At 45.1% G+C, this 26,131-nt stretch overlaps 1 protein-coding gene across 1 annotated transcript in view; it reads right to left on the minus strand.

The window, feature by feature from the left end:
* Positions 1 to 325: 325 nt before the first annotated feature.
* Positions 326 to 26,131, minus strand: part of LOC126212726 (ankyrin repeat domain-containing protein 1-like) — a 37,426-nt gene continuing 11,620 nt past the window's right edge. Inside the window, exons 2-3 of the mRNA XM_049940137.1 lie at positions 6,367 to 6,964; positions 326 to 857 (exon numbers count right to left, since the gene is read on the minus strand). Of these exons, the coding sequence (XP_049796094.1) occupies positions 326 to 857; positions 6,367 to 6,953 (1,119 nt within the window). The 5' untranslated portion in view covers positions 6,954 to 6,964. The remainder of the gene's footprint in view (positions 858 to 6,366; positions 6,965 to 26,131) is intronic.

The following is a 26,131-nucleotide window of genomic DNA, read 5'->3' on the forward strand; positions in this document are numbered from 1 at the left end:
TAAGGGTTCCAAAATAAAGCTAGGAATGTCTGTGGATGAAGTCTTGGGTGATGTTCAGCTGACACTTCCCCAAAAAGTTCGTACTTATATGATCTCATATTCCTTTTACATCTGGATCTGGAGATATATGTTGTTTAAGTAGATGTTTAAGTAGAAGTAGTGTGCCGAGAGTTGGTTTATTCTTGAGAGGATTAGACACTAAAACGAAATTCACTGCCTGCATGATGACATCTAGATCACTGTACCTGATCAAAGTTGGTTGGAATCTTAACTGTTTTAGTTAAATATGTAGTGTATACAGCAACAACAATAAAGGAAAACTTTATTACAAGTCAATGTAAGGACTGGAAACAGTGTTGGAAGTGCTGAAAGCTGTTCTTGTTGATACGGTTGCCAAATGCTCAGGTTTCCGCTTGTGTAAGTCAGTTATATCTTTTGTCGCACCCGCCAGGAGCAGTGTATTCACTACATGTACTCTATCATCTTTTACAGCAGTGTTCACACTCGCAGCCACGTGGAGTGCAGTCTGCCCCTTGTCATCCTGAGCGTCTACTCGTGCTGACGCTCTCACCAGCATCCATATCACATCCGAGTTCCCTCTCTGAGCTGCCAGGTGTAGGGGCGTCCTCCTATTCGAGTTGACACTGTTGGCGTCCAGTCCCGCATCGAGCAGGTGCTTCACAGTGATGGCGTGCCCTCCGTCAGCCGCCAGGTGCAGCGCCGTGTTTCCTTTGCCGTCTCGGGCGTCCTTTGCCACTCCGGCGAGCAGCAGCGCCCACACTTCTCGTGCGCTCCCACTGCGAGCGGCCTCCAAAAGTCTGGCCACCATCTTCTGCTTCATCCTGTCTGGCATATTGCTGCAAAACACATGAAGTGACATGGGAATGGAATACTTACATCTGCGCGCACGCACACACACACACACACACACACACACACACACACCATAAGCCACCGTACAGTGTCACTTGAGGATCTTAGTGCTGAGTTTTCACTCAGACGGCGCTTTGGCGTTAGGCGGTCTTTTTCCGTGTGTGATCCCTGGCCGGAGAGGAAAGAGGTGGCTGCCCTGGCGTGGAGACAGTTCGGTTCGGCGGGGGTTGTTTACGTCTGGACGCCGAGTGGGGCCCGATGGGAAGACCGGACCGTGATTCTACGGTTAACAGTGTGGACAGCGGCGTGGTGTGCCGTTTAACTTGATTCGCAGGGGGAGCAAAATCTCGCCTGTTGTAGTTTGTCGAGTCTGAGTTTGAAATACCTTCTATGTGCGGCGGGATGTCATTTCGTCGTCCTGTCTCTCCGTCGCTGGGTTCGCTATCCTCGTTTACCGTCCCGTGGAAGTATACCGATGGGCTACGCTGTTCTACCTAGTCTACTAGACGCTGGTGAGGGAAGTGCGTCGTTCAGCGGCACGTCAGTCAGGATGCTTTACGTCTGATCTTCAAGTGCGTAGTCTTCGAGTGGCACTCCTTAGAGGTTGCCTTGCGCAGTTAGATTTGGTCTTGTGGTACTTCCGCTTTCCGTTAACGAAGGTGAAGCTCTATTCGGCACTCCGTACGACGCTTGGCACCTCAGCATGTGGGTCGGAGCCACCTTTGCGACTAAACGGAAGTCTTTGGACTGAGACTTGTGTTTTGCATGTTGTTCATAAACTGTTACGGTATTAAGTTGGCTGAGGTTTCTTATGGATTTTCCGGCATTTGGTCTGTTGTCTGGCCCGGGCTAGGTCTCGTTATTTTAAAAGTCTGTCCTTGTTTTGGCTTAGTACGACTGCCTGGTGGTTCTGGTAGTTCGCCGGGTCACTGTGGTTGTGTTGCATTTTGTATGGGGCTGCGTGCTCGGAGCCGTGGAGTACCATCTGTGTGAACTGCTTCACTGGGGAGTACTGATCGGCCCATTCTTGGTCCTCTGATGTATACAATGATTTTATTATTATTATTATAAAGTAACATTATCACTTAAATGATTTAATTCTTGTTGCGTTAATTGCAACTTGGGCACTGAGAAATTTAGTACTGTAATTAGGGAAGATTTAATAGTGGCACATGCCTCTTTACCTGTTTTGTAATCTGTTAATTACCGAAAGACCTTAAGCTCATAGTCATATGTGATTTTCTTAAATTATTCTATTTTCATGTCATGTTATTTTTTTAAATTTGTTGATCACTGGTGTACTGTTCCAAGTATTAAAATGTTTCAGGTAGCTATTACTTGGGTGGAACCCCAACGGAGAGAGCAGTTCCGTGTCCGTTGTTGGCACCGCCTGGTGTCTGTTGTTTGTTTTGGTGCACCTGAGTTGAGTATTGTGTTGCCTCCTCCCTTGCGGCCCCATCCTGTTCTTCTCATAAACATTTCCTTCAAGGCATTTTAGTTAGCTTTATGCAAGTGTTATTTCAATTTCTTACATTGGTAAAATTGTGTGCCCCTCATTACGCACACTGTTTGTCATAGCGGAGTTCATGTGCCATTGTAATTTCTTAAACTCCATTGTGTTGCCCTTCGTGATACATATTGTTTGTCATAATAGATTTGAGGGTGGGAATTATGATGTCTCATATATCATGACGTGCGTGTGTAATGGTGCAGTAAATGGATGACAGGAAATCACGAATCCACAATACTCGGTAGGCACACAGAGTGAGGAAAGGTGTCGAAAGCCTTCTGCAAATCTAAAAATACGATAATTTGACATCCCCAGCCGATAGCACTCATTACTTCATGAGTGTAAAGAGCTAGTTGTATTTCACAAGAACGATATTTTCTGAATCCATGCTGACTATATGTGAATAAATCGTTTTCTTCGAGGTACTTCGTAATGTTCGAATACAGTATATGTTCTAAAACCCTACTGCAAATCGACGTTAGTGATATAGGCCTGTAATTCAGCGGCTTACTCCAACTTCCCTTTTTGGGTATTGGTGTGACTTGAGCAGTTTTATAGTCTTTAGGTACGGATCTTTCTGTGAGCGAGTGGTTGTATATAACTGCTAAATATGGAGTTATTTTATCAGCATACAGTGAGAGGAACCTGACTGGTTTACAATCTGGACTTTATTAAGTGATTTAAGCTGCTTTGTTACACCGAGGGTATCTACTATGTTTCTCATCCTGGCAGTTGTAAATATGTAAGCAATAAACTTAACACCATTTGTTACTGTACAATAGTTCTCTCAAGCTGTACATCAAAGAAAATGATAATTGTTTACTGTGGCAGCAGGATCTGTATTGCAACATGCTGCAATCTTTCGGGGGAAACTAATACTAGCAAGTGTCGTTTCAGAGCCGAAAGGAGCTGTGGTGAATGCAGTTCGTAGACGTGCATTGAAGGCTCTATTTATAAAAAACCATGGCCTTCCATCCCTCTGCTTATAAATTTGCCAAGTAATGTATTTTGGTAACTCTGATGATATGCAACCTGTAGTTAGAGAAGAGGACATTCACTCACCTAACACAAGAAACTAGGAAGTAAATGTCCAAAATTCAAATACAATATTAAAACGAAATGGGTCACTGCAAACTGGAATCGAGCTGTGCAACAGACTACACCTTCACTTGGAAATGATAGACGTTTCAGCACTTAAAGCAAGTTTTTATGACTACCTAATTCACAAGTGTTATGATAAAGCTGAGAACAAAGCAGGTTCAGAACCTAAAGTGTATTTATTTATGTCTGGAAACTAATCCCAAACGCCTGGATCGATTCCAACCAACTGTAGCCTAACAACAGTTGGCCTCTTGAGTATAAGCACTGGGGGGCTTATAACTTCCTTATAGAGTGAAGCTATTGGCAAAAATGTTTTTTTAGCCCATCGTATATAGGCTGTGGAAATGCGGCATACCTTCTTGACATTTTTTGTAGGGCAACTTACACGTCAGTGGGTAAAAAAAAATCAGTTTTCAAGCTCCTGACGTGTATGCTGCACGACACCATAAACATGTTGTGAAAAGTTATCTGCCTTTTTATCTATGTTCAGCAGGGGCTCCATGTACAGATGGCCACACCTGCTGAAAGGCTGTGTGACAGAGGGTATGCACAGAGGAAAGGAGGCAGGTTGAATAATGGGCTGAGAGAGGGTAGAAAGGAATGGGGAATGGACAAGGGGGAGAGACATGGGAGGAGAATATGAATAGGGAGATGGTGCAGGAAGATATATACAGATGGGAGGGAGTAGGACGTGATGCAGACAGGGACACACAAGGGAGAATATGGGGAGTGGGTAGAGAAGGTGTGGGTGAGGAGGAGATGAATAGAGAGTACGAGGACATGGAGATAGACTAAGGTAACGGTTTAGGAGATGTAACAAATACGTCAAACATGTATGTGGACAAAGCCACAGGATAAAATCTAGAGTTCACGAAAATGTAAGAAGAAGCATAAAGGTTGTACAGGACCAAATATCAGCAAAGCCGATTTCAGGCTAGCATCAGGTTTCCTAGATTGTTTCAACCTGAAAGTGAAACGGCGCAGTTAGTACCACAATACAAAACGGCCAAGGAGGATGAGCTACACGGACTTAGAGGAAGCAGTTATTGAGTGGATGAGGCGCCTGCAGTCAGCACCACCAGTTGCATGGGAAACGAATGTTTCAAAGTTTTATATTTCCAGTATTAAGGAAAAATGAGCACGCTTTAACTCCTGCCGACTTCAGACCTAATGTCGTATTAAGCCGATGGTTCTTTTAGCTCATCACAGTCAATCCTTACTTCATGTATGTGTGATTTTTATGGAAGAAGATGCAATATCATGTCTGTGCCGGTGAGAATCCCACATTACATTTGCAAAAAGCCATCAACACAGGTTATCTATCTACGTGTGTCCAAGTAGAGTCGATGATTACATACTAGAGCCATTTTTTCTTCTTCGCCACTTAATGGGCCAGGGTGCACAGTATTGTCAGACATATTACCACAGTTCCCAGAACATATCCCACTCCTTATTCTTCAATGGATGTGGTTACAATACGACGGAGCCCCACCTTCCTTCAAACACTCATTTCCACGAACGTCTGGATCAGACATTCCCGGAAAAAGGAGATAGGCAGACAAGATACTGTTTCACAGCAAGCATGTTGACCTGACCTCACTCCACTTTAATTATTCCTGCGGGGCCATGTGAAATGTCTTTCATAGTAGACACCTATCGAGCCTGAAGTCGATCGCCATGCAGACAATTCTTTACGCCTAGAGCGCTGTTGAAACGACACAGAGGATATTAGAAGTGGTATGACATGAGCTTTGTGCAACAATGCCATGCCTGCAGTGACGGTGGGGGTCACTATTTCGAACAACTGTTGTAAATGTAGCAGCTTGTAAAACATGTAGGTAAATGGAATTCTTCATTACTGTACCATCTAAAGGATTTGTGGTGTCTGGAATCAAATTTAATTGCACCATTGCATGTCCACCAATACAGGCAATTATCACAGGGTACTGGTGAGAAGTCAGTCATCATGGTTCGAAAGCGGGCGCTCTTAGTCGGAGCGCTACACGAGGCCATGGCAGAAATCAGGTACATTTTGGCTTGTACATTTCAACTTCGTTATTCCTGGAGTAGTGTCTCTTAACTGAAATTGATACGTATACCCTTCTCCATAAACATAAACTCTGAAATGCGTACTTTAAGAGCTGAGAGAACTTTTTCATCATTACTATGAAGAAACATCTATTCTACAGCACGTTCTTTGTTATTACAAACGACCTACAAAACGCATTTCACAAAGAGGGAAACATTCCTCTTATTATCCATGGATCTCTTAAAGTTTGTCAAATGTTTTTGCACTGTAGCATTATCTTTCCAGTTACAATTATAATGGAGGCAAGATATCAGAGCAGATTTTCCATTAATGTACAGACCGGAGTTGTTGGACTAACACGATCTACAGAACAAGTTGACTGGTGCAATGTATAGTTCCTATTGAATAACTTTCCTGTACTGCTAGACCAACTCTGGAGTTTTTCAGAGAGCGCATAATTCCCGAAGACGTCTGGCACGAAGAACAGCACCCTAATGTGAATGGACGCCTTAGTAAGCACCTGCTTTAGCGATGGCTCACAGTTGCAAGTCGTATGCAATAACAAGCACATTACATTAGCAACTCCACTGTTCCACAGTAGCAGAATGTGTTCTTATTTGTCGACTGCATTCTGTTGCAGTAAGTCATTCGAAATGGCGAATAGCTTGCACTAGGGATGTTTTCCACAAAAACGAAGGGGAACAAATCCCCACAGTTCTTAAGGTATCCATTTCTCAGCTCATGCTTCCTGAACATATGTTCCTTGTTTTGGTCCATACTACTCTCCTTCAAAACGGTAAACTTTTTTAACGCACACGCACACGCACACGCACACGCACACGCACACACTCACCTGTATCCCGATGTCTCTTTGGATGGTGGCCGTGGCAATGCTGCCGCCACCAGACTGGAGATGTCTGCTGCAGCCTCTGCATTCTCCCGCAGCAGTTGCGCCCAGTCGCTGCCGGCCATCACCTCGGGGTGTCGCGCTATGAACTCCACAGCGGCGCTCCTCAACTTTGGGCAGCGGTGCAGGGTGGCCACCAACGCAGTAGCTGCAGCATTTTCTACGCTCAAGTCCAGCGCCATTCGCGACTCGCACCGCCGTTTAAGTAGGGGCAAGTCGTACTTGTCGGCGGCTGCCAACAGTTGCGCTGCAAATCTTTCCAGTTCCGGAACTGTGTCTGTGTAGACGAACAATAGCATCTGCTGCAGCACAGCCTTCTGCACGTCAGTGATTTTGATAAGGCGACTAGTAGCTTCTAGCATGTTATTCCGCAACATGGCATCAAAGACGGGACTCCTCGCTGCCAGAATGACACTGTGGGCCGGTAAGTGAGAGTCGCCCACCACAAGAGTCACATCTGCACCTTTGCCAGATTCCAGCAGTGTGCACAGGTCGCTTCCAAAACTGCCTTTCTCCGACTTTGATTTTGCCATTACTACCACGCCTGAAACACACACGGAACATCTATGGAATTTCCAGTCGCACTGCAGAGGAAATAAATTGTGTTTTGCTTCTACTAACACACAGAAAACGTAGGTCAGCTATGCAGCTAAGATCAGGTAAATAGCAGGAAACATCCTGGCTATGAATCCAAGGTACAGTGTTACGAGTGACCTGGATAAAATAGGAGCAGATACTGGGCACACAAATGTAGGGGTTTGTGATCGGCCCTGGGTAAACACTGATGTAAGGCATGTTTACACTGAGCTGAACAGGATGCTCCAGACACTGGACAAAACCTCACGTGAGTGCTGTTCCAGTTGATGCTATCGGTAGGTGGGGCTACACTACACATGGCCTGCACCTCAATAGGAAGGGGAAAGGTAAGTTAGCTTCTCTATTAGCAGATACCGTAAGGAGGCCACAGTCTCACAACGTATGATCCCTGTGGTTAATGATATCAGGCAGGTTAATGATATCAGGCAGGTTTTATAGGTTAAAGCCAAAGTCCAGACAGACGATAATCAATAAAAAATAAAGTAAAAGAAGTTTCATGTACAGAAAATAGGGATAAAGCTAACGGTTGTATCAATTTATTTCACCAAAGTGTCAGGGGAATCAAAAATAAAGTAGATGAGCTGTTAGTGTGTTTAAATGATTTCGAAAATAAGAGTGAGAGTGACATAATTTGTCTCAACACCATATAACTTTGAGGAAGGAAAGAGTCAGTATAAGTGGGTATAATTTAGCATCTTAAGCTAGCAGATCTAACATAGATAAAGGAGTAGTTGCCATTTAAACAAAACAAGCGAATACGTACAAAATTGTAGAAGTAATCAAATTTTATGTTTGTCAGCACTTTGACGTTTGTGCATGTGAACTATAGCTAGATAATGTAGTGTTGATAGCAAATCTGTGTAGGTCCCCATTAGGAGTCTGGGAGCTATTCATAAAAATTTTCGACTCATTATGCTGTCTGTCAGACAAAAATAATTTATTAATCTGTGGCGATGTCAATGTAAACTTTCTGAGCAATTCTGATAGGCCAAGAACTAGAAGTGTTTTTAATGACATTACTTAGAATCAGTGATCATTTTCCCTACACATATAGCTCAAGACAGTAGCACTCTAATAGATAACGCATTTGGACAGCAAGAGGATGTCAAACTAACACATGCTTTCCCTGTTATAAATGGATTATCAGATCATTATGCGCAACTTCACCAGGTGTACAGTTCAGAAACTAATAAGTAAAAGTGTAAGGCTAGTCAGCCCGGTATGTTTAGAGCACTTCAGAGAAAGTTTAAGAAATGTTAATTGGGGAAATGTATACCGCGAGCCAAATGCTTATGATAAATGCAACATATTTCTTGATAAATTGATATCCGTTTTTGAACACTGTCGCCCAAAAAAAATTACTGAATTTAACACCAAACAGTTTGCTTAGAAACCTTGGATTACTTTAGGTACCTGTCTCCTTTTTTAAATCTAATCGTATATTTTTTTATAACTGCGTCTAATAGCTTGAAAAGGCAGTTACAGTAATACAGCGTTTGTTAAGGTTTACGTCGAAATCTGACGTAAAAAAATTCGAGAAATGTCCTAAAATGTGAGATACCGTAAGGCAAGCCAGCAGTCCGAGGATAAAACTTTATTTCCCCTCGAACCTACATATGACCTAGATACTGGTTCATCTACGGATGTTTTATATAAACGTTTTAAGCTAGGTTCTAGCGTATCACAGAGGGAAAATGATTTCACATTTATGCATATATGTATCCTCCCACATTTTCAGGAGCTGAAACAGAGAAATCGACTGTTCATTTTTTTTTTAAATAAAGAGGTCTTATGCGCTTCAAAAACCAACTACTGCTTTAAGTATCTAAATGTGAAGACGAATATTAGACCAGTCTTTTCCTGTACATGGCTGTGCGCATCTTGGAGGTAAGCTACACGTTATCTGACATCTGTCTCTACCTACACTGCTCTAAATTATGTCGTAGGGGATATATTCGTTGAACTAAGCATTCTATTAAAAATTCTTTCGTGACCACGTGTACGCCGCGAAATAAATAATAATCTTTAGGGAAGGTTCCATGCTGAACGGAAGCGCTTAATGACAATGTTACCAGATACGTGCAGTACACGCTGTAGACTTATTTGACACTGCAATGCAATTTCGTACACACGTATATGAAATAATTTACCAACAATGATTTAGTAACCATCCAAACCACATAACAAATTTTATCCTTTAAGCATGTGTTCAAACTGTAGACTATGGACTGAAAAGCACAAGGCCAGTTGCCGTTCGAAGGAACGATGAACAGGCGTAATTGGAGTGGATGTTATGGTAGCGTATGTACTGGCCATTCGACGATACACATTGTCTGACGTAGTTGGGGCTTTGTCATAGACTGCATCTTTGAGTGCTCCCAAAGAAAAAAAAATAGAGGATTCATCAGGGGACCTCGCAGGCGATTTGACAACAGAATTTCGTCATATCCAACATCCAGGAAAGTACTCATTCAGTATTTGTGTTGCAACACGGGACGAGTTAGTCGCATGACCGTCGGGTTTCACCCACACGCACTGTCCAGTATACAGCGGTATCTCTTCTACAGGACCCGGCAGAATGTTCGTCAGGAAGAGTGAGTACGAGTGCCCATTTAGAACGCCTGAGATTAATTAAGGCCTCACACTGTAATTCACTATGATGCCACGCCATACTTTTACGCTCCACGTCCGTCGACGCAAATTTACACGAGAGTGGTTAGTAGATGTTCCTTTATCGGCAAAAAAAAAAAAAAAAAAAAGCATGCGCTGGAGAAACGTAGAGTCCTTACCCAGTTGCTGAACGACAAACCGACAAAATTCGGTACGACTTTCGACATCATGGTCGAGTACCTGCTGATGTGACAGATGATTGGGATGGAAATTCTGTCGATGCAGGATGCTAATGAGACTACATTCCTTGCAACAGCCTATGTCTCTTACTACTGTGCGAATTCATTAGCGTCGTAGCCATACCAGCTTCTTCTTGTTCTCCGGCAACTGCAGTATTTTTTCTTGTCCTCTTTTTGACGTTCAAACAGCCTGTCCGCACTAGCGTCTTAATTCGTACAATTGCTTGGGACGTGGGACATTGGCGATCCGGATAGGCAGCTCTATACCGCTGTACTGTTTGTACGGTATTATTTTACACTGACCATATAAAAGCAGTATATCCAGCTTCTCCGTATTGTACATGTCTACACGTGACGAATGTTGAAGGAAAAATGATGGTCCTCCAGGGCAGACAAGTAAACTGGTAAACATGTTGACATTCTGACGGTGCAGCACGAGAGCTCTGCTTGACGTTATTTGCACCGCTAATGCCGATTCCGGCCACCGTGCTCACACATTCTAAAAATTCACCGAATTTTTTATTATCAAACTCTGTACCACTAATTGTCTTCAAGACAATGCAATTATAAAATACAGTTATAAAAAGTATTCCAAAACTCTACCATCTGGTGAGCAAAATGTATGAGACAGGCGAAATACCCTCAGACTTCAAGAAGAATATAATAATTCCAATACCAAAGAAAGCAGGTGTTGATAGATGTGAAAATTACCGAACTATCAGTTTAATAAGTCACGGCTGCAAAATACTAACGCGAATTCTGTACAGACGAATGGAAAAACTGGTAGAAGCCGACCTCGGGGAAGATCAGTTTCGATTTCGAAGAAATATTGGAACACGTGGGGCAATACCCTACGACTTATCTTAGAAGCTAGATTAAGGAAAGGCAAACCTACATTTCTAGCATTAGTAGACTTAGAGAAAGCTTTTGACAAAGTTGACTGGAATACTCTCTTTCAAATTCTAAAGGTGGCAGGGGTAAAAAACAGGGACCGAAAGGCTATTTACAATTTGTACCGAAACCAGATGGCAGTTATAAGAGTCGGGGGGCAGGAAAGGGAAGCAATGGTTGGGAAGGGAGTGAGACAGGGTTGTAGCCTCTCCCCAATGTTATTCGATCTGTACATTGAGTAAGCAATAAAGGAAACAAAAGAAAAATTCGGAGTAGGTATTAAAATCCATGGAGAAGAAATACAAAATTCGCCGATGACATTGTAATTCTGTCAGAGACAGCAAAGGACTTGGAAGAGCAGTTGAACGGAATGGACAGTGTCTTGAAAGGAGGATATAAGATGAACATCAACAAAAGCAAAACGAGGATAATGGAATGTAGGCGAATTAAGTTGGGTGATGATTAGGGAATTAGATTAGGAAATGAGACACTTAAAGTAGTAAAGGAGTTTTGCTATTTGGGGAGCAAAAGAACTGATGTTCTAAGTAGAGACGATACAAAATGTAGACTGGCAATGGCAAGGAAAGCGTTTCTGAAGAAGAGAAATTTGTTAATATCGAGTATAGATCTGTCAGTAAGTCGTTTCTGAAAGTATTTGTATGGAGTATAGCCATGTATGGAAGTGAAACGTGGACGATGAATAGTTTGGACAAGAAGAGAATAGGAGCTTTCGAAATGTGGTGCTACAGAAGAATGTTGATGATTAGATTGGTAGATCACATAACTAATGAGGAGGTATTGAACATAACTGGGGAGAATAGGAGTTTGTGGCATAACTTGACTAGAAAGGATCGATTGGTAGGACATATTCTCGGGCATCAAGGGATCACCAATTTAGTACTGGAGAGCAGCGTGGAGAGTAAAAATCGTAGAGGGAGACCAAGAGATGAATACACCAAGCAGATTGAAAAGGATGTAGGCTGCAGTAGGTACTGGGAGATGAAGCAGCTTGCACAGGATAGAGTAGCGTGGAGAGCTGCATCAAACCAGTCTCAGGACTGAAGACCACAACAAAAAGTATACAGTTCCATTGAAAGAAACGTACCACTTAAATATCTCCGTTGATACGAGCGCTAAAAACATTAACCAAACAAAAATATGTGCGCCCCTCGACGCTCAAACATTTGCCGAAAACTGCGTTTCGATATGAGTAATCAGTTTACGAAATAAAAAGGGTGTTACGTCTTATGTGACTACCCTGTATAGTTCATACAATAAATGACAAACCTCTGAATAATCACTAGACTCATTTTCAGCCCCTAAAACTTCCATTCATAAGCATGTTGAGATCGACCAAGGGATTCCCTTTTCGATGTCCAGATACGTGTCAGGTAACGCACCAGTTCCTCATTCCCTTCAGGTTCGAGTGACATCCACACAATGCCCAACAGCACTCAAAAGTAACCGGAGTGTAATTTTATATTTAATCTTTAATATCGATTTTAATTTTTTGATAGGTCCAATGTTCATTCAAACATATCTTGGAAAATCACTGATCAGGATAGAACAGGATAAAGACACATTAGCTGAATGTCAATAAACGCACAAAAACATTTTTTTTCATATTTTCGAAAGATGAAGATGTGCCAATGGGCTGCGCGGGATTAGCCGAGCGGTCTGGGGCGCTGCAGTCATGGACTGAGCGGCTGGTCCCGGCGGAGACTGGAGTCCTCCCTCGGGCATGGGTATGTGTGTTTGTCCTCAGGATAATTTAGGTTAAATAGGGTGTAAGCTTAGGGACTGATGACCTTAGCAGGTAAGTCCCATAAGATTTCACACACATTTGGACATTTGTGTCAATGGTTTTGTAAACAATACGGGCTTGAAAAACTTTCAAAGTATCGATGCTGAAAAAGTACGCCGACATTTAAGTCAATGTAAGTAAATATGGAGAGAAGGTAGCAGACCTCTATTAAGAAATCCCTAGAGTGAAGAAAGTCCCATCTAAACCCATGTGACAAATTGGAAGCAGAACATCTACAAATGAGGAAAACGTTGCCCAGTCACTTTAACTCTTACTTACCCAGGTTCCGCAGTATGTATTTGTACCTCAAGCCAAACTTGATCTGGTTTCGTGTGTTGTTATAACAGCTGTCAGCAGGCACAGTGTTTTCATAAAGCACTCAACAGACGCATCTCAACATAGTTACCGCCCGTTTTGTCATCTAAAATAATTGGAAACGATCACTCAGCCTTAGAACACAGATGTTTTTTGCTCCGATCAGTGCTGATGTCGCGAAAGAGCTGCTTGTTGTAATGCGCCAAACCGTCTTAATGCCGGAAAAAACGCATCACTTGATTGTACCACCTCAACTTGATATCTACACTACTGGCCATTAAAATTGCTACACCAAGAAGAAATGCAGATGATAAATTGGACAAATATATTATACTAGAACTGACATGTGATTACATTTTCACGCAATTTGGGTGCATAGATCCTGAGAAATCAGTACCCAGAACAAACACCTCTGGCCGAAATAACGGCCTCCATACGCCTGGGCATTGAGTGAAACAGAGCTTGGATGGCGTCTACAGGTACAGCTGCCCATGCAGCTTCAACACGATACCACAGTTCATCAAGAATAGTGACTGGCGTATTGTGAGGAGTCAGTTGCCCGGCCACCATTGACCAGACGTTTTCAGTTGGTGAGAGATCTGGAGAATGTGCTGGCCAGGGCAGCAGTCGAACATTTTCTGTATCCAGAAAGGCCCGTACAGGACCTGCAACATGCGGTCGTGCATTAACCTGCTGAAATGTAGGGTTTTGCAGGGATCGAATGAAGGGTAGAGCCACGGGTCGTAACACATCTTAAATGTAACGTCAATGCGAACAAGAGGTGACCGAGGCGTGTAACCAATGGCACCCCACACCATCACGCCGGGTGATACGCCAGGATGGCGATGACGAATACACGCTTCCAATGTACGTTCACCGTGATGTCGCCAAACACGGATGCGACCATCATGATGCTGTAAACAGAACCTCGATTCATCCGAAAAAAATGACGTGTTGACATTCGTGCACCCAGGTTCGTCGTCGAGTACACCATCACAGGCGCTCCTGTCTGTGATCCAGCGTCAGGGGTAACCGCAGCCACGGTCTCCGAGCTGATAGTCCATGCTGCTGCAAACGCCGTCGACTTGTTCGTGCAGGTAGTTGTCTTGCGAACGTCCTCATCTGTTGACTCAGGGAACGAGACGTGGCTGCACGATCCGTTACAGCCATGCAGATAAGATGCCTGTCATCTCGACTGCTAGTGATACGAGGCCGTTGGGATCCAGCACGGCGTTCCGTATTACCCTCCTGAACCCACCGATTCCATATTCTGCTAAGAGTCATTGGATCTCGACCAACGCGAGCAGCAATGTCGCGATACGATAAACCGCAATCGCGATAGGCTACAATCCGACCTTTATCAGTCGTAAACGTGATGGTACGCATTTCTCCTCCTTACACGAGGCATCAACAACAACGTTTCAACTGCTGTCTGTGTGCGAGAAATCGGTTGGAAACTTTCCTCACGTCAGGGCGTTGTAGGTGTCGCCACCGGCGCCAACCTTGTGTGAATGCTCCGGAAAGCTGATCATTTGCATATCACAGCATCTTCTTCCTGTCGGTTAAATTTCGCGTCTGTAGCACGTCATCTTCGTGGTGTAGCAATTTTAATGGCCAGTAGTGTATGTTTATGTGCTAGGAAAATGACGAGTTTGTTAAGTTGTTTATATAGGTTTCTTATATTTGTGTTAAAATGTTTCAGTTGTCTGACACCTTATGATCGAGGAAAGTCGTGTCCTGTCAAGTCGGCGAGCTTGCAACGCCCAGCCGATTGCGGAACTACGGCGTGCGTCAAAGGTAACTACGAAGCAGCTGGCCGCAACGAACGCTTGCTGGTGACTGCATAGAAGAAACACTTTTTGTTAAAGAGAGAATTAGCGTGATATATCTGTTCGCAGAGAGTGGTTCTTGGCTTGTCCTTCGGGAATTTCAGCAGTAGTTGTATCCGAACATCACTCGAGTTGTAGACCTCGGGAGAGATGTGATGAGGCCGGCTCCCACGTAGGAAACGTTAATTAGTCTGCAATGTGGTCAGGAGTCAAATGTGTTCCAAGCAGTTATTGGTCGTTTAAAAAGATTTTTGAAGAAGATTATCAGCTGGTGTAGAAATTGATTATTTCGTCGCTTTTGGTAGAGCGTAGACTCGCCAGGTACATGAAAAGCTCTGATTTACTGTAGTGTGAGATTAGTTTATGCTAGTTGTGGTTAATGGTGCTTTCTGCTGCTTAATAGCCCCGAGATGGAGGGCGAACCGTGTTTCAATGTTTTTGTGAGGTTTTACGTCGAATGGTGTATGTGAAAGGTGTTCACAGAAAGTTTTTTATTTTGTGGTTGAGGATTAAAGCACGTACTAAGGGACAGTAGCACTGATTGATTGATTGACTGACTGATTGAGAGGGGTTATGGGACCAAACTGTGAGGTCATCAGTCCCGCGATTCCATAGTCAGTAACAGAACAAAGAGTGTCTGCTAAAAGTGGAGGGATCGTGTCAGCGAGTCAAATTATAAAATAATCAACGTTAAGCACACAAAGTAGATGCATAAAAGATGAGACCAAATCTTTTTTTTTGGGTCATCAGTCTACTGACTGGTTTGATGCGGCCAGCCACGAATTCCTTTCCTATGCTAACGTCTTCATCTCAGAGTAGCACTTGCAACCTACGTCCTCAATTATTTGCTTGACTTATTCCAATCTCTGTCTTCCTCTACAGTTTTTGCCCTCTACAGCTCCCTCTAGTACCATGGAAGTCATTCCCTTATGTCTTAGCAGATGTCCTATCATCCTCTCCCTTCTCCTTATCAGTGTTTTTCACATATTCCTTTCCTCTCCGATTCTGCATAGAACCTCCTCATTCCTTACCTTATCAGTCCACCTAATTTTCAACATTCGTCTATAGCACCACATCTCAAATGCTTCGATTCTCTTCTGTTCCGGTTTTCCCACAGTCCATGTTTCACTACCATACAATGCTGTACTCCAGACGTACATCCTCAGAAATTTCTTCCTCAAATTAAGGCCGGTATTTGATATTAGTAGACTTCTCTTGGCCAGAAATGCCTTTTTTGCCATAGCGAGTCTGCTTTTGGTGTCCTCCTTGCTCCGTCCGTCATTGGTTATTTTACTGCCCAGCTAGCAGAATTCCTTAACTTCATTGACTTCGTGACCATCAATCCTGATGTTAAGTTTCTCGCTGTTCTCATTTCTACTACTTCTCATTACCTTCGTCTTTCTCCGATTTACTCTCAAACCATACTGTGTACTCATTAGACTGTTCATTCCGTACAGCAGATCATTTAATCCTTCTTCACTTTCACTCAGGATAGCAATGTCATCAGCGAATCGTATCATTGATATCCTTTCACCTTGTATTTTAATTCCACTCCAGAACCTTTATTTTATTTCCATCATTGCTTCCTCGATGTACAGATTGAAGAGTAGGGGCGAAAGGCTACAGTCTTGTCTTACACCCTTCTTAATACAAGCACTTCGTTCTTGATCGGCCACTCTTATTATTCCCTCTTGGTTGTTGTACATGTTGTATATGATCCGTCTCTCCCTATAGCTTACCCCTACTTCTTTCAGAATCTCGAACAGCTTGCACCATTTTATATTGTCGAACGCTTTTTCCAGGTCTACAAATCCTATGAAAGTGTCTTGATTTTTCTTTAGCCTTGCTTCCATTATTAGCCGTAACGTCAGAATTGCCTCTCTCGTCCCTTTGCTTTTCCTAGAGCCAAACTGATTGTCACCTAGCGCATTCTCGATTTTCTTTTCCATTCTTCTGTATATTATTCTTGTAAGCAGCTTCGATGCATGAGCTGTTAAGCTGATTGTGCGATAATTCTCGCACTTGTTAGCTCTTGCCGTCTTCGGAATTATGTGGATGATGCTTTTCCGAAAGTCAGATGGTATATCGCCAGACTCATATATTCTACACACCAACGTGAATAGTCGTTTTGTTGCCACTTCCCCAATCATTTTAGAAATTCTGATGGAATGTTATCCATCCCTTCTGCCTTATTTGACCGTAAGTCCTCCAAAGCTCTTTCAAATTCCGATTCTAATACTGGATCCCCTATCTCTTCTACATCGACTCCTGTTTCTTCCTCCTTTCATCAATCAACTGAAGTATTTCTTCCGTTACCCATGGTTTCTTCGCAGCTACCTTCTTTGTACCTATGTTTTCCTTCCCAACTTTTGTGGTGGCCCTTTTTAGAGATGTCCATTCCTCTTCAACTGTACTGCCTACTGCGCTATTCCTTATTGCTGTATCTATAGCGTTAGAGAACTTCAAACGTATCTCGTCATTCCTCAGTACTTCCGTATCCCACTTCTTTGCGTATTGATTCTTCCTGACTAATGTCTTGAACATCAGCCTACTCTTCATCACTACTATATTGTGATCTGAGTCTATATCCGCTCCTGGGAACGCCTTCCAATCCAGTATCTGATTTCGGAATCTGTGTCTGACCATGATGTAATGTAATTGAAATCTTCCCGTATCTCCCGGCCTTTTCCAAGTATACCTCCTCCTCTTGTGTTTCTTGAACAGGGTATTCGCTAGTACTACCTGAAACTTGTTACAGAACTAAATTAGTCTTTCTCCTCTTTCATTCCTCGTCCCAAGCCCATATTCTCCTGTAACCTTTTCTTCTACTCCTTCCCCTACAACTGCATTGGTTGGTTGGTTGTTTGAGGTTTAAGAGACCAAACAGCAAGGTCATCAGTCCCTTGTTTCAAATAGGCTCCATTCCGCTAATGGGACTTCGCAGTAAAGTCAGAAAAATAAAACGGAAAAAGGTAAAAACGTAAAAGGGCAGTCATGTTGTCATTGGTAAAAAAAAATGAGGGAAGTCGGCAAGAGAACGAACCCAACACTATTCTGAAGCAGCATAGGCAAGACCACCTGTGACGTAAAAGGTACAACTGCTAGAATGTAGAAATTATGTATGGGAATAGGAAGACTAACCAAGCCTTAAAAAAAGGGGTAAAAACAGAGTAAAAGGGGAAGAAAAGAGGATTTCGGTCAGGGAGGGGAATCGGGAATCTCCGAACACTGCTTACAGTGGGAGACACCCAAACACTCACCGCCCTGCCCCAACACCAGAGAGAGATTAAAAACCTTAAAACTGAGAATAAAAACCACTTTCCCGGAGGAAACCGAGAACCAGAGAGACCATCCGGGAATCGTCATCCAACATCAAAGGTAAAGTGCTGGGGAGCCTATACTTAGCACACAGAGCCAAAAGAAGGGGGCATTCAACCAAAATGTGGGCTACTGACTGGAAGGCTCCACAACCACATAGTGGGGGTGGCTCATCACGCAAAAGAAAACCATTGGTCAGCCTGGTATGGCCAATGCGGAGACGACACAGTGTGGTCGAGTCCTTTCGGGAGAGGCGAAAGGAAGAACGCCACAGGCCTGGTGTCACCTTAATTGCACGAAGTTAATTAGACAGATGAGTAGCCTCCCAAGAAGTGGCCCGTGACTGTGCGAAGTGGGATTTGATGTGAAGCCGTAAATCCGCTGCAGGAGGGGTTACAGAAAACAGGGGGTAAGTGACTGTTCCCCCAGCCAAACGATCAGCGAGCTCATTACCTGGGATACCCACATGGCCAGGGACCCAAAGGAAGTCAATGGAACAAGCAGCACGGTGAATATCAGCGAGATGGTCATGGATGGCAGAGACGAAGAGATGGCGTGAAAAACACAGGTCAATAGCAAGAAGGCCACTCATCGAGTCCGTACATAACAAAACGCGGTTGTGTTGGGACTGTTTAATAAAGGTAAGGGTCTGGGAAATTGCCATCAATTCCACAGTAAACACCCCACATGTAGGTGGCAGCAGATGATTTTCCGTTCCGACAGAGGACGTGAAGGCATACCCCACATGATCAGCAGATTTAGAGCCATCAGTGTAGAAAACAACAGCATCCCAAAACTCCCATAAAATTTGGCGGAAAAAGGAACGGAACACCACCGGGGGGATGAAATCTTTCGGACCGCGGCGGAGATCCATCTGAATTCGAGGCCGAGGAACTAACCAAGGAGGGGTGGAGGGGAGGGAGCGAGGAAGACAGGACAAAGAAGGAAGCTGAAAATCACGGCAAAGAGACGCAAGGCGCAGCCCAACTGGTAAACCCGCCTGAGGGCGGGAGTCGGGTGGGCGACGTCCATGGTCTGGGAACAGGATAGAATAGGAAGGATGAGTGGGAGAGGAACGGATACTGAGTGCATAAGACACCAGAAGCTGGGACCACCGAACAGAAAGGGGGGATCCCAGCTTCAACCAGGAGACTATCAACAGGGCTAGTAGGGAAGGCACCGGTGGCCAAACGGACACCACGATGGTGGACTGGATCCAGCACGTGCAGTGTGGAAGGAGCAGCTGAACCATAAACTTGACAACCATAGTCCAAGCGAGACAGAACTAGAGCACGATAAAGACGGAGGAGGAGGGAATGGTCTGCACCCCAAGAGGAGTGGGCAAGGAAGTGAAGGACATTGAGTTTACGGAAACATCCTACCTTCAGGAGTCTGATATGGGGCAGCCAAGAGAGCTTGTTGTCGAAAAGAAGACCCAAGAAACGAAACTGTGGGACCATAGGCAATCTTTGTGCAGCGAGATAGAGCTCTGGATCAGGGTGGATCGTAGTACAGCGACAGAAGTGGACCACTCGCGATTTTAAAGGAGAGAATTGAAACCCGTGTGAGAGGGTCCATGCAGAGGCACGCCGTATAGCTACCTGGAGCTGCCGTTCTGCAGATGCCCTCGAGGAGGAACTAACCCAAATGCAGAAATCACCAACATACAGGGCAGGGGCGACCAAGGGACCGACAGAGGCCACAAGTCCATCGATAGCACTGAGGAAAAGGACACTCAAGACAGAACCCTGTGGGATGCCTGTCTCCTGGGTCCGTGGAGAACTAAAAGCAGTACCAACTGCAACTCTGAATGACCGATGGATCAGGAACTGGCGGATAAAAATCGGGAGTGGGCCCCAAAGACCCCACTGATGAAGGGTTAGTAACATGTGATGGCGCCAGGCCGTGTCATAGGCCTTGCGAAGGTCAAAAAACACTGCAACCAAATGGCGGCGGTGGGAAGAAGCCTGCCGGACTGCGGATTCCAAGCGGAGTAAATGATCGATTGGAGACCGTCCCTCTCGAAAGCCACACTGGTAAGGGGACAATAGATCCCAAGATTCGAGGACCCAATTGAGCCGACAGGCTACCATCCGTTCAAGTAACTTACAAACAACATTGGTCAAACTAATTGGCCGATAGCTGTGAACAGATAGGGGTTCTTACCAGGCTTAAGGACAGGAACCACAATGCTATCCCTCCACCGAGAAGGGAAGACACCCTGGAGCCAGATACGGTTAAACACCCGAAGAAGATGTTGCCATTGTGGAGCACTGAGATGTTGAAGCAGTTGGTTATGAATGGAATCTGGGCCAGGGGCCGTATCATGAGAAGAAGATAGAGCAGAAAGAAATTCCCATTCAGTAAAAGGTTCGTTGTAAGATTCTGACTCACAAGGGGTGAAACATAAGGTGGAAGCTTCTGCCCGCTGTTTTTGATGAAGAAAAGCAGCTGGATAGGAGGCTGACGCTGATGCCACTGCAAAATGGGTCGCTAGATGTTCTGCAAGAACTAATGGGTCCGTACAAATGCCATCCGGGAGGTGAAGGCCTGCGAGGGTGGACTGCCGATGGCAACCTTGGAGAGAGCGAAGTGTAGCCCATACCCGTGACAGAGGGACAGTAGAACCAAGGGAAGAAACGAATCGTTCCCAACATATCCGCTTGCTCTGTTCGATTAAATAACGGGCTTTAGCGCGAAGGCGTTTAAAGGTAGTAAGGCTGGCTATGGATGGGTGCCTCTTAAAGTGTTGCAAAGCTCGACGGCGATCACGGATGGTAATGGCAATAGCCGTACTCCACCACGGGACTTGCCGGCGACGAAATAGTCCAGATGAGCGCGGGACAGCAAGGCTAGCAGCGCGAACAATCGCGTCAGACACGTCACGTAGGACGTCATGAATACAACACGACAAAGAGGGAGAAAACGCGACCTTTGCAGTGTATAGAGGCCAATCGGCGCGTTGGAAAGACCAACGAGGCAACCTGTCCATCGGGGAGCGGGAAGGGAGCGTGATAATTAACGGGAAATGGTCACTATCACGAAGGTCGTCGTGTGGCGACCAGTGTAATGAAGGGAGGAGAGAGGGAGAAGAAAGAGAAAGATCAATGGCAGAAAAGGTACCATGACCGGCACTGAAATGAGTAGGGGAGCCATGATTAAGAAGGCACAGGTCGTGGTCTGCAATAAATTGGTCTATAAGAAGACCTCGTCTAGATGTAAAGGCACTGCCCCACAAAGGATGATGAGCATTAAAATCCCCGAGGAGGAGGAAGGGAGGAGGAAGTTGCTGAAGAAGGGCGGGTAAGGCAGCAGGTGTAAGAGTCCTGTCAGGAGGGAGATAAAGATTGCAAACGGTGACTGCAGAGTCTAAGTGGACCCTAACAGCAACCGCTTCCAATGTAGTTTGGAGAGGAATCCACGTGCTAGCAATGTCTGTACGGACCAACGTACAAACGCCACCAGAAGCCCGCAGGCGTCCGACCCGATTTCGACAGAAAACACGGAAACCACGGAGGGTCGGTGAGTGAGCATCAGTAAAATGAGATTCCTGGAGAACCACACAAGCTGCAGAGTATGCCGAAAGAGGGATTTCAATTCCGGAAGGTGGCGATAGTATCCATTACAATTCCATTGGAGAACCACAGAACGATGGTTTAAATGGGGGCTGAATACGCTAAATCCAGTCATACCGCCGGGTCCCCACCCGTCACCAACAAGGAGGGGGTGACATCCATGAACGACAGGTCAGAATCCGGTTGTGAAGTCGGGGAAGGGACCTCCGGTGACACCAGAGGCTCTTTGTCCCGGGACTTACGTTTCTTCTTCCATTCAGGCTGCGGTCGAGGAGGGCTGTGTGGCATGAAGGAGCCAGCTGCAGCAAGATCAGGAACAGAAAGAGACCGGGCGACCTGGGGGCCGACAGACCGCGGCTCTCGCGGTCGTCGCGCGACAGCAGACCTTTGACCTGGAAGGTGCCGGGAAGGGGCATCCCTGGAGAGGCGCCCTTGACCGGCAGACGCCGAAGGAGTGGGACACTTCTCCGGCTGGGGAGGGGGAGCAGCGCCCATAGGAGAAGGTGTGGGAGCCGCAGGGGAGGGGGGGAGGAGAGGGGTCCGGGATGGGGGTAAGGAAGGGGGAGGAAGGGGTGAAGATGTAACCAAGGCGTAACTAGATGTCATGGACACAGGGTGGAGTCTTGCATATTTCTTACGGGCCTCTGTGTAGGTTAAACGATCAAGGGACATACTCCTGTATCTTTTTTTTCCTTCTTATATACTTGGCAATCTGGTGAACGTGGAGAATGACTACCATGACAATTTACACAGACAGGAGTGGAACACAGGGACTCCCCTCATGGCGTGGACGTCCACAGTCACCACAGAGAGGGGCCTGTGAACAGCGGGAAGACATGTGTCCAAAACGCAAGCACTTAAAACACCTCATAGGAGGTGGGATGTACGGCTTCACATCACAACGATAGACCATAATCTTAACTTTCTCAGGGAGGGTATCCCCTTCAAAGGCCAGGATAAAGGCACCAGTATCAATACGATTGTCTTTAGGACCCTTCTGAACACGCCGAACAAAGTGAACACCCCGCCGTCCGAGATTGTCCCGAAGCTCCTCATCAGTTTGAAGGATGAGGTCCCTGTGAAAAATCACACCACACGGGCTGGCTACCGTGCTGGCTATGCACCCTAGCATCAGACAACGACGTGAAAGAAAAGATGGAATGTACTAGGAGGGCGCACGTCGGAGACACTAGGTAAGGTGCTCTTCCCCAAATGGCTCACACTACGGAGGAGAAATTTTGTAACGGAGGTCAAACCCCAGAGGGGGACCAAGGAATGCCAAAAGGAGATGATTATGCAACAAAGCTGAATTAGAAAACCAACAGAACCAGGAGGATAGCGGGGCCAACATAAGCACGGACACCAAGAGAGGGAGAGGAGAGGGCGAGGGGAAAGGAGCAAGGAGGGGAAAGGAGGGGAAGGGAAAGGAAATGCAGCCCTGGAGAGAAAGAAGGCTGCAATGGCTCTGAACCCCGTGCTCGCCACGCACGTATCCACAAAAGAGTTGTGGACCCCCTGGGGTACAACTGCATTCCAGTCGCCCATGACTATTAGATTTTCGTCCTCCTTTACATACTGCATTACCCTTTCAATATCCTCATACACTTTCTCTATCTGTTCATCTTCAGCTTGCGACGTCGGCATGTATGCCTGAACTATCATTGTCAGTGTTGGTCTGCTGTCGATTCTGATTAGAACAACCCGGTCACTGAACTGTTCACAGTAACACACCCTCTGCCCCACCTTCCTATTCATAACGAATCCTACACCTGTTATACCATTTTCTGCTGCTGTTGATATTACCCGATACTCATCTGACCAGAAATCCCTGTCCTCCTTCCACTTCACTTCACTGACCCCTACTATATCTAGATTGAGACTTCGCATTTCCCTTTTCAGATTTTCTAATTTCCCTACCACGTTCAAGCTTCTGCGTTCCACGCCCCGACTCGTAGAACGTTATCCTTTCGTTGATTATTCAATCTTTTTCTCATGGTAACCTCCCCCTTGGCAGTCCCCTCCCGGAGATCCGAATGGGGGACTACTCCGGAATCTTTTGCCAATGGAGAGATCATCATGACACTTCTTCAATTAAAGGCCACGTGTCCTGTGGATACACGTTACGTGTCTTTAATGCAGTGGTTTCCATTGCCTTCTGCATCCTCATGTCGTTGATCATTGCTGATTCTTCCGCCTTTAGGGGCAATTTCCCACCCCTAGGACAAGAGAGTGCCCTGAACCTCTATCCACTCCTCCGCCCTCTTTGGCAAGGCCGTTGGCAGAATGAGGCTGACTTCTTATGCCGGAAGTCTTCGGCCGCCAATGCTGATTATCAAAATTTAGGCAGTGGCGGGGATCGAAACCGGGACCGAAGACGTTTTGATTGTGAATCAAAGACGCTACCCCTAGACCACGGGTTCATATCCCAAACCTAAAAACTGGAAAAAAGGGGCGGTCACGGGGTCACAGACCGAAAAGAAGGCCCAACCGCAACCAACCTGCCCCTGCTCCAAGACTAAAAGAGAACCTTATATCTGGAAATAAAAACAATTTTCACTGAGGAAACTGCGGACCAGTTCAACCATCAGCGGATCGACTGCTACTATTAAATTTAAGGAATCGGGAAGACTATACTTGAGACGAAGGGCCGAAAGAAGGGGACATTCCACCAGTATGTGGGATATCGTCAGTCTGGCTCCTCAACCACATTGCGTGGGTGGGTCGTCACGGAGGGAACAATGGGTGAGCTGGGTATGACCTTTGCGTAAACGGCGTAAAATAGGACTCTGTCCGAGAGGAGTCGAAAGAAGAGCGTCAAACTGCACTAGACCCCATGATTGTGCGGAATTCATTACTATGAGTAGTAGTGCTCCAAATGGCATTCCACTTTTGGGCGAAGAGAGATTTGACCTAGATGCCCATATCCGCAGCTGGAATCGTGAAAGGAAATGGGGTGGGGTGGGGGGTGGTGTTGAGTATCTGCTTCTCCAGGCAAACGGTCAGCCAGCTCATGCCATGGGAAGCCCGCATGAGTTGGGGCCCAGAGAAAGGCGACTCTGCCTTAACGTACGCACTCATGTAATATTTTGTCAAATGTAATATCTTGTATAGACACCTTTTATTAACCTAACACTTTCCACATCATTACGAAGTGTCGTATTCATGATCTATGGAACAAGTACTTATCTAATCTAATCTAATCTAAAGGAAAAAATTCCCGAATTTTCCCGGATTTCCCGGTTAAAGATACACTTTCTCCCTGGTGAAAACACGCGTTTTCCGTGTTAAGTGAGAATATATTTTCCCTAATCAATCCTTTTAATGGTTATGGTTTTATACATGGGCGTAGAATTTCCCGGCACTTTAGAAAACGAAACTCGGGGTAAAAGACACGTTTTGGAAATATCTTTGATGTGCAGCATCATGTACGCTGCGTATTTTCGTATTACGAAAGTATACATTGGAATTCCACCAAACACCGCATGCTACTTTCCGAATCATTGAAATCGATATTGCGATGCACGTTTGTAAACCAGTCATAGCTCATGTCACGTGATCTCGCCTCCAGACGACAACGGATATTCAGAGCATAGGACACGTGATGTAGTCAGCCAACAGCAACGTCACTGTTAAGTAGCACGAACACATAAACAGCGAAAGTTAATAGTTTAAATTAATATACATGGTGTTGCTACAATAAAAGCAAAGCTTTCACATATAATATTTGTCTCTAAGGCTTTAGGAAGACTATGCAATGCTTCATAACAACGAATTGTCTCCGATGAGCATGACGTCAAAACTGTTTACAATAGATTCGTGTGAGCAGTTGCGAGCGGACCCATGGGCATGCGTAGTTGAGTCGCGCATGTCAGGTACCTTCTCCCTCTTCTGGTTACAAAAGTATGGCCGTTAGCTGTATAAGCAAGCACCAAGATGCTACCCGTAAAATTTTTACTGGCGCGTGCAAGCTAGCAACTGCTGAAACGAACCTCTTTCTAACAGGTCCCGGGAAAATAATTGTGAATGATTGATTGAAAAGCGTACGTTCAAAGTAAATTTCCTTTTACGCATGATGAACAAAGTGCGACAATGTGCAATGAATTTCTTAACTCACAGAGCGTTTGACTCTCATTTAAAAATCACGTATTTGAGGACGACCAAATGGAAAAAGTTTCGAGCCCAGAAGATCAGACATTTATGTCGGTATGAAAACTTTTACTGGCACATTTGTGTGATGTATCTTATAGTGTAACACTCGCAAAGAAAGATCAACATTGTATGTGAAAGTTTAGCTTCTCTTGCAGCTTATTAATCGTACAGACCAATATTATATGTGAAAGCTCTGCTTTTCTTGTAGCAACACTATGCATATTAATATACACCATTAACTTTTCCTATTTGGTGCACACGCTACTTAACAGTGGTAATGCTATTGGCTGACTACATCACGTGTCCTAAGCTCTGAATATCCTCTGTATCGGCTGGCGAAACCATGTGACATGAGCTATGACTGGCTTACAAAAGCGTATCGCA

Source organism: Schistocerca nitens, chromosome 11 (assembly GCF_023898315.1).
Source record: "Schistocerca nitens isolate TAMUIC-IGC-003100 chromosome 11, iqSchNite1.1, whole genome shotgun sequence".
Taxonomy (NCBI): Eukaryota; Metazoa; Arthropoda; class Insecta; order Orthoptera; family Acrididae; genus Schistocerca; species Schistocerca nitens.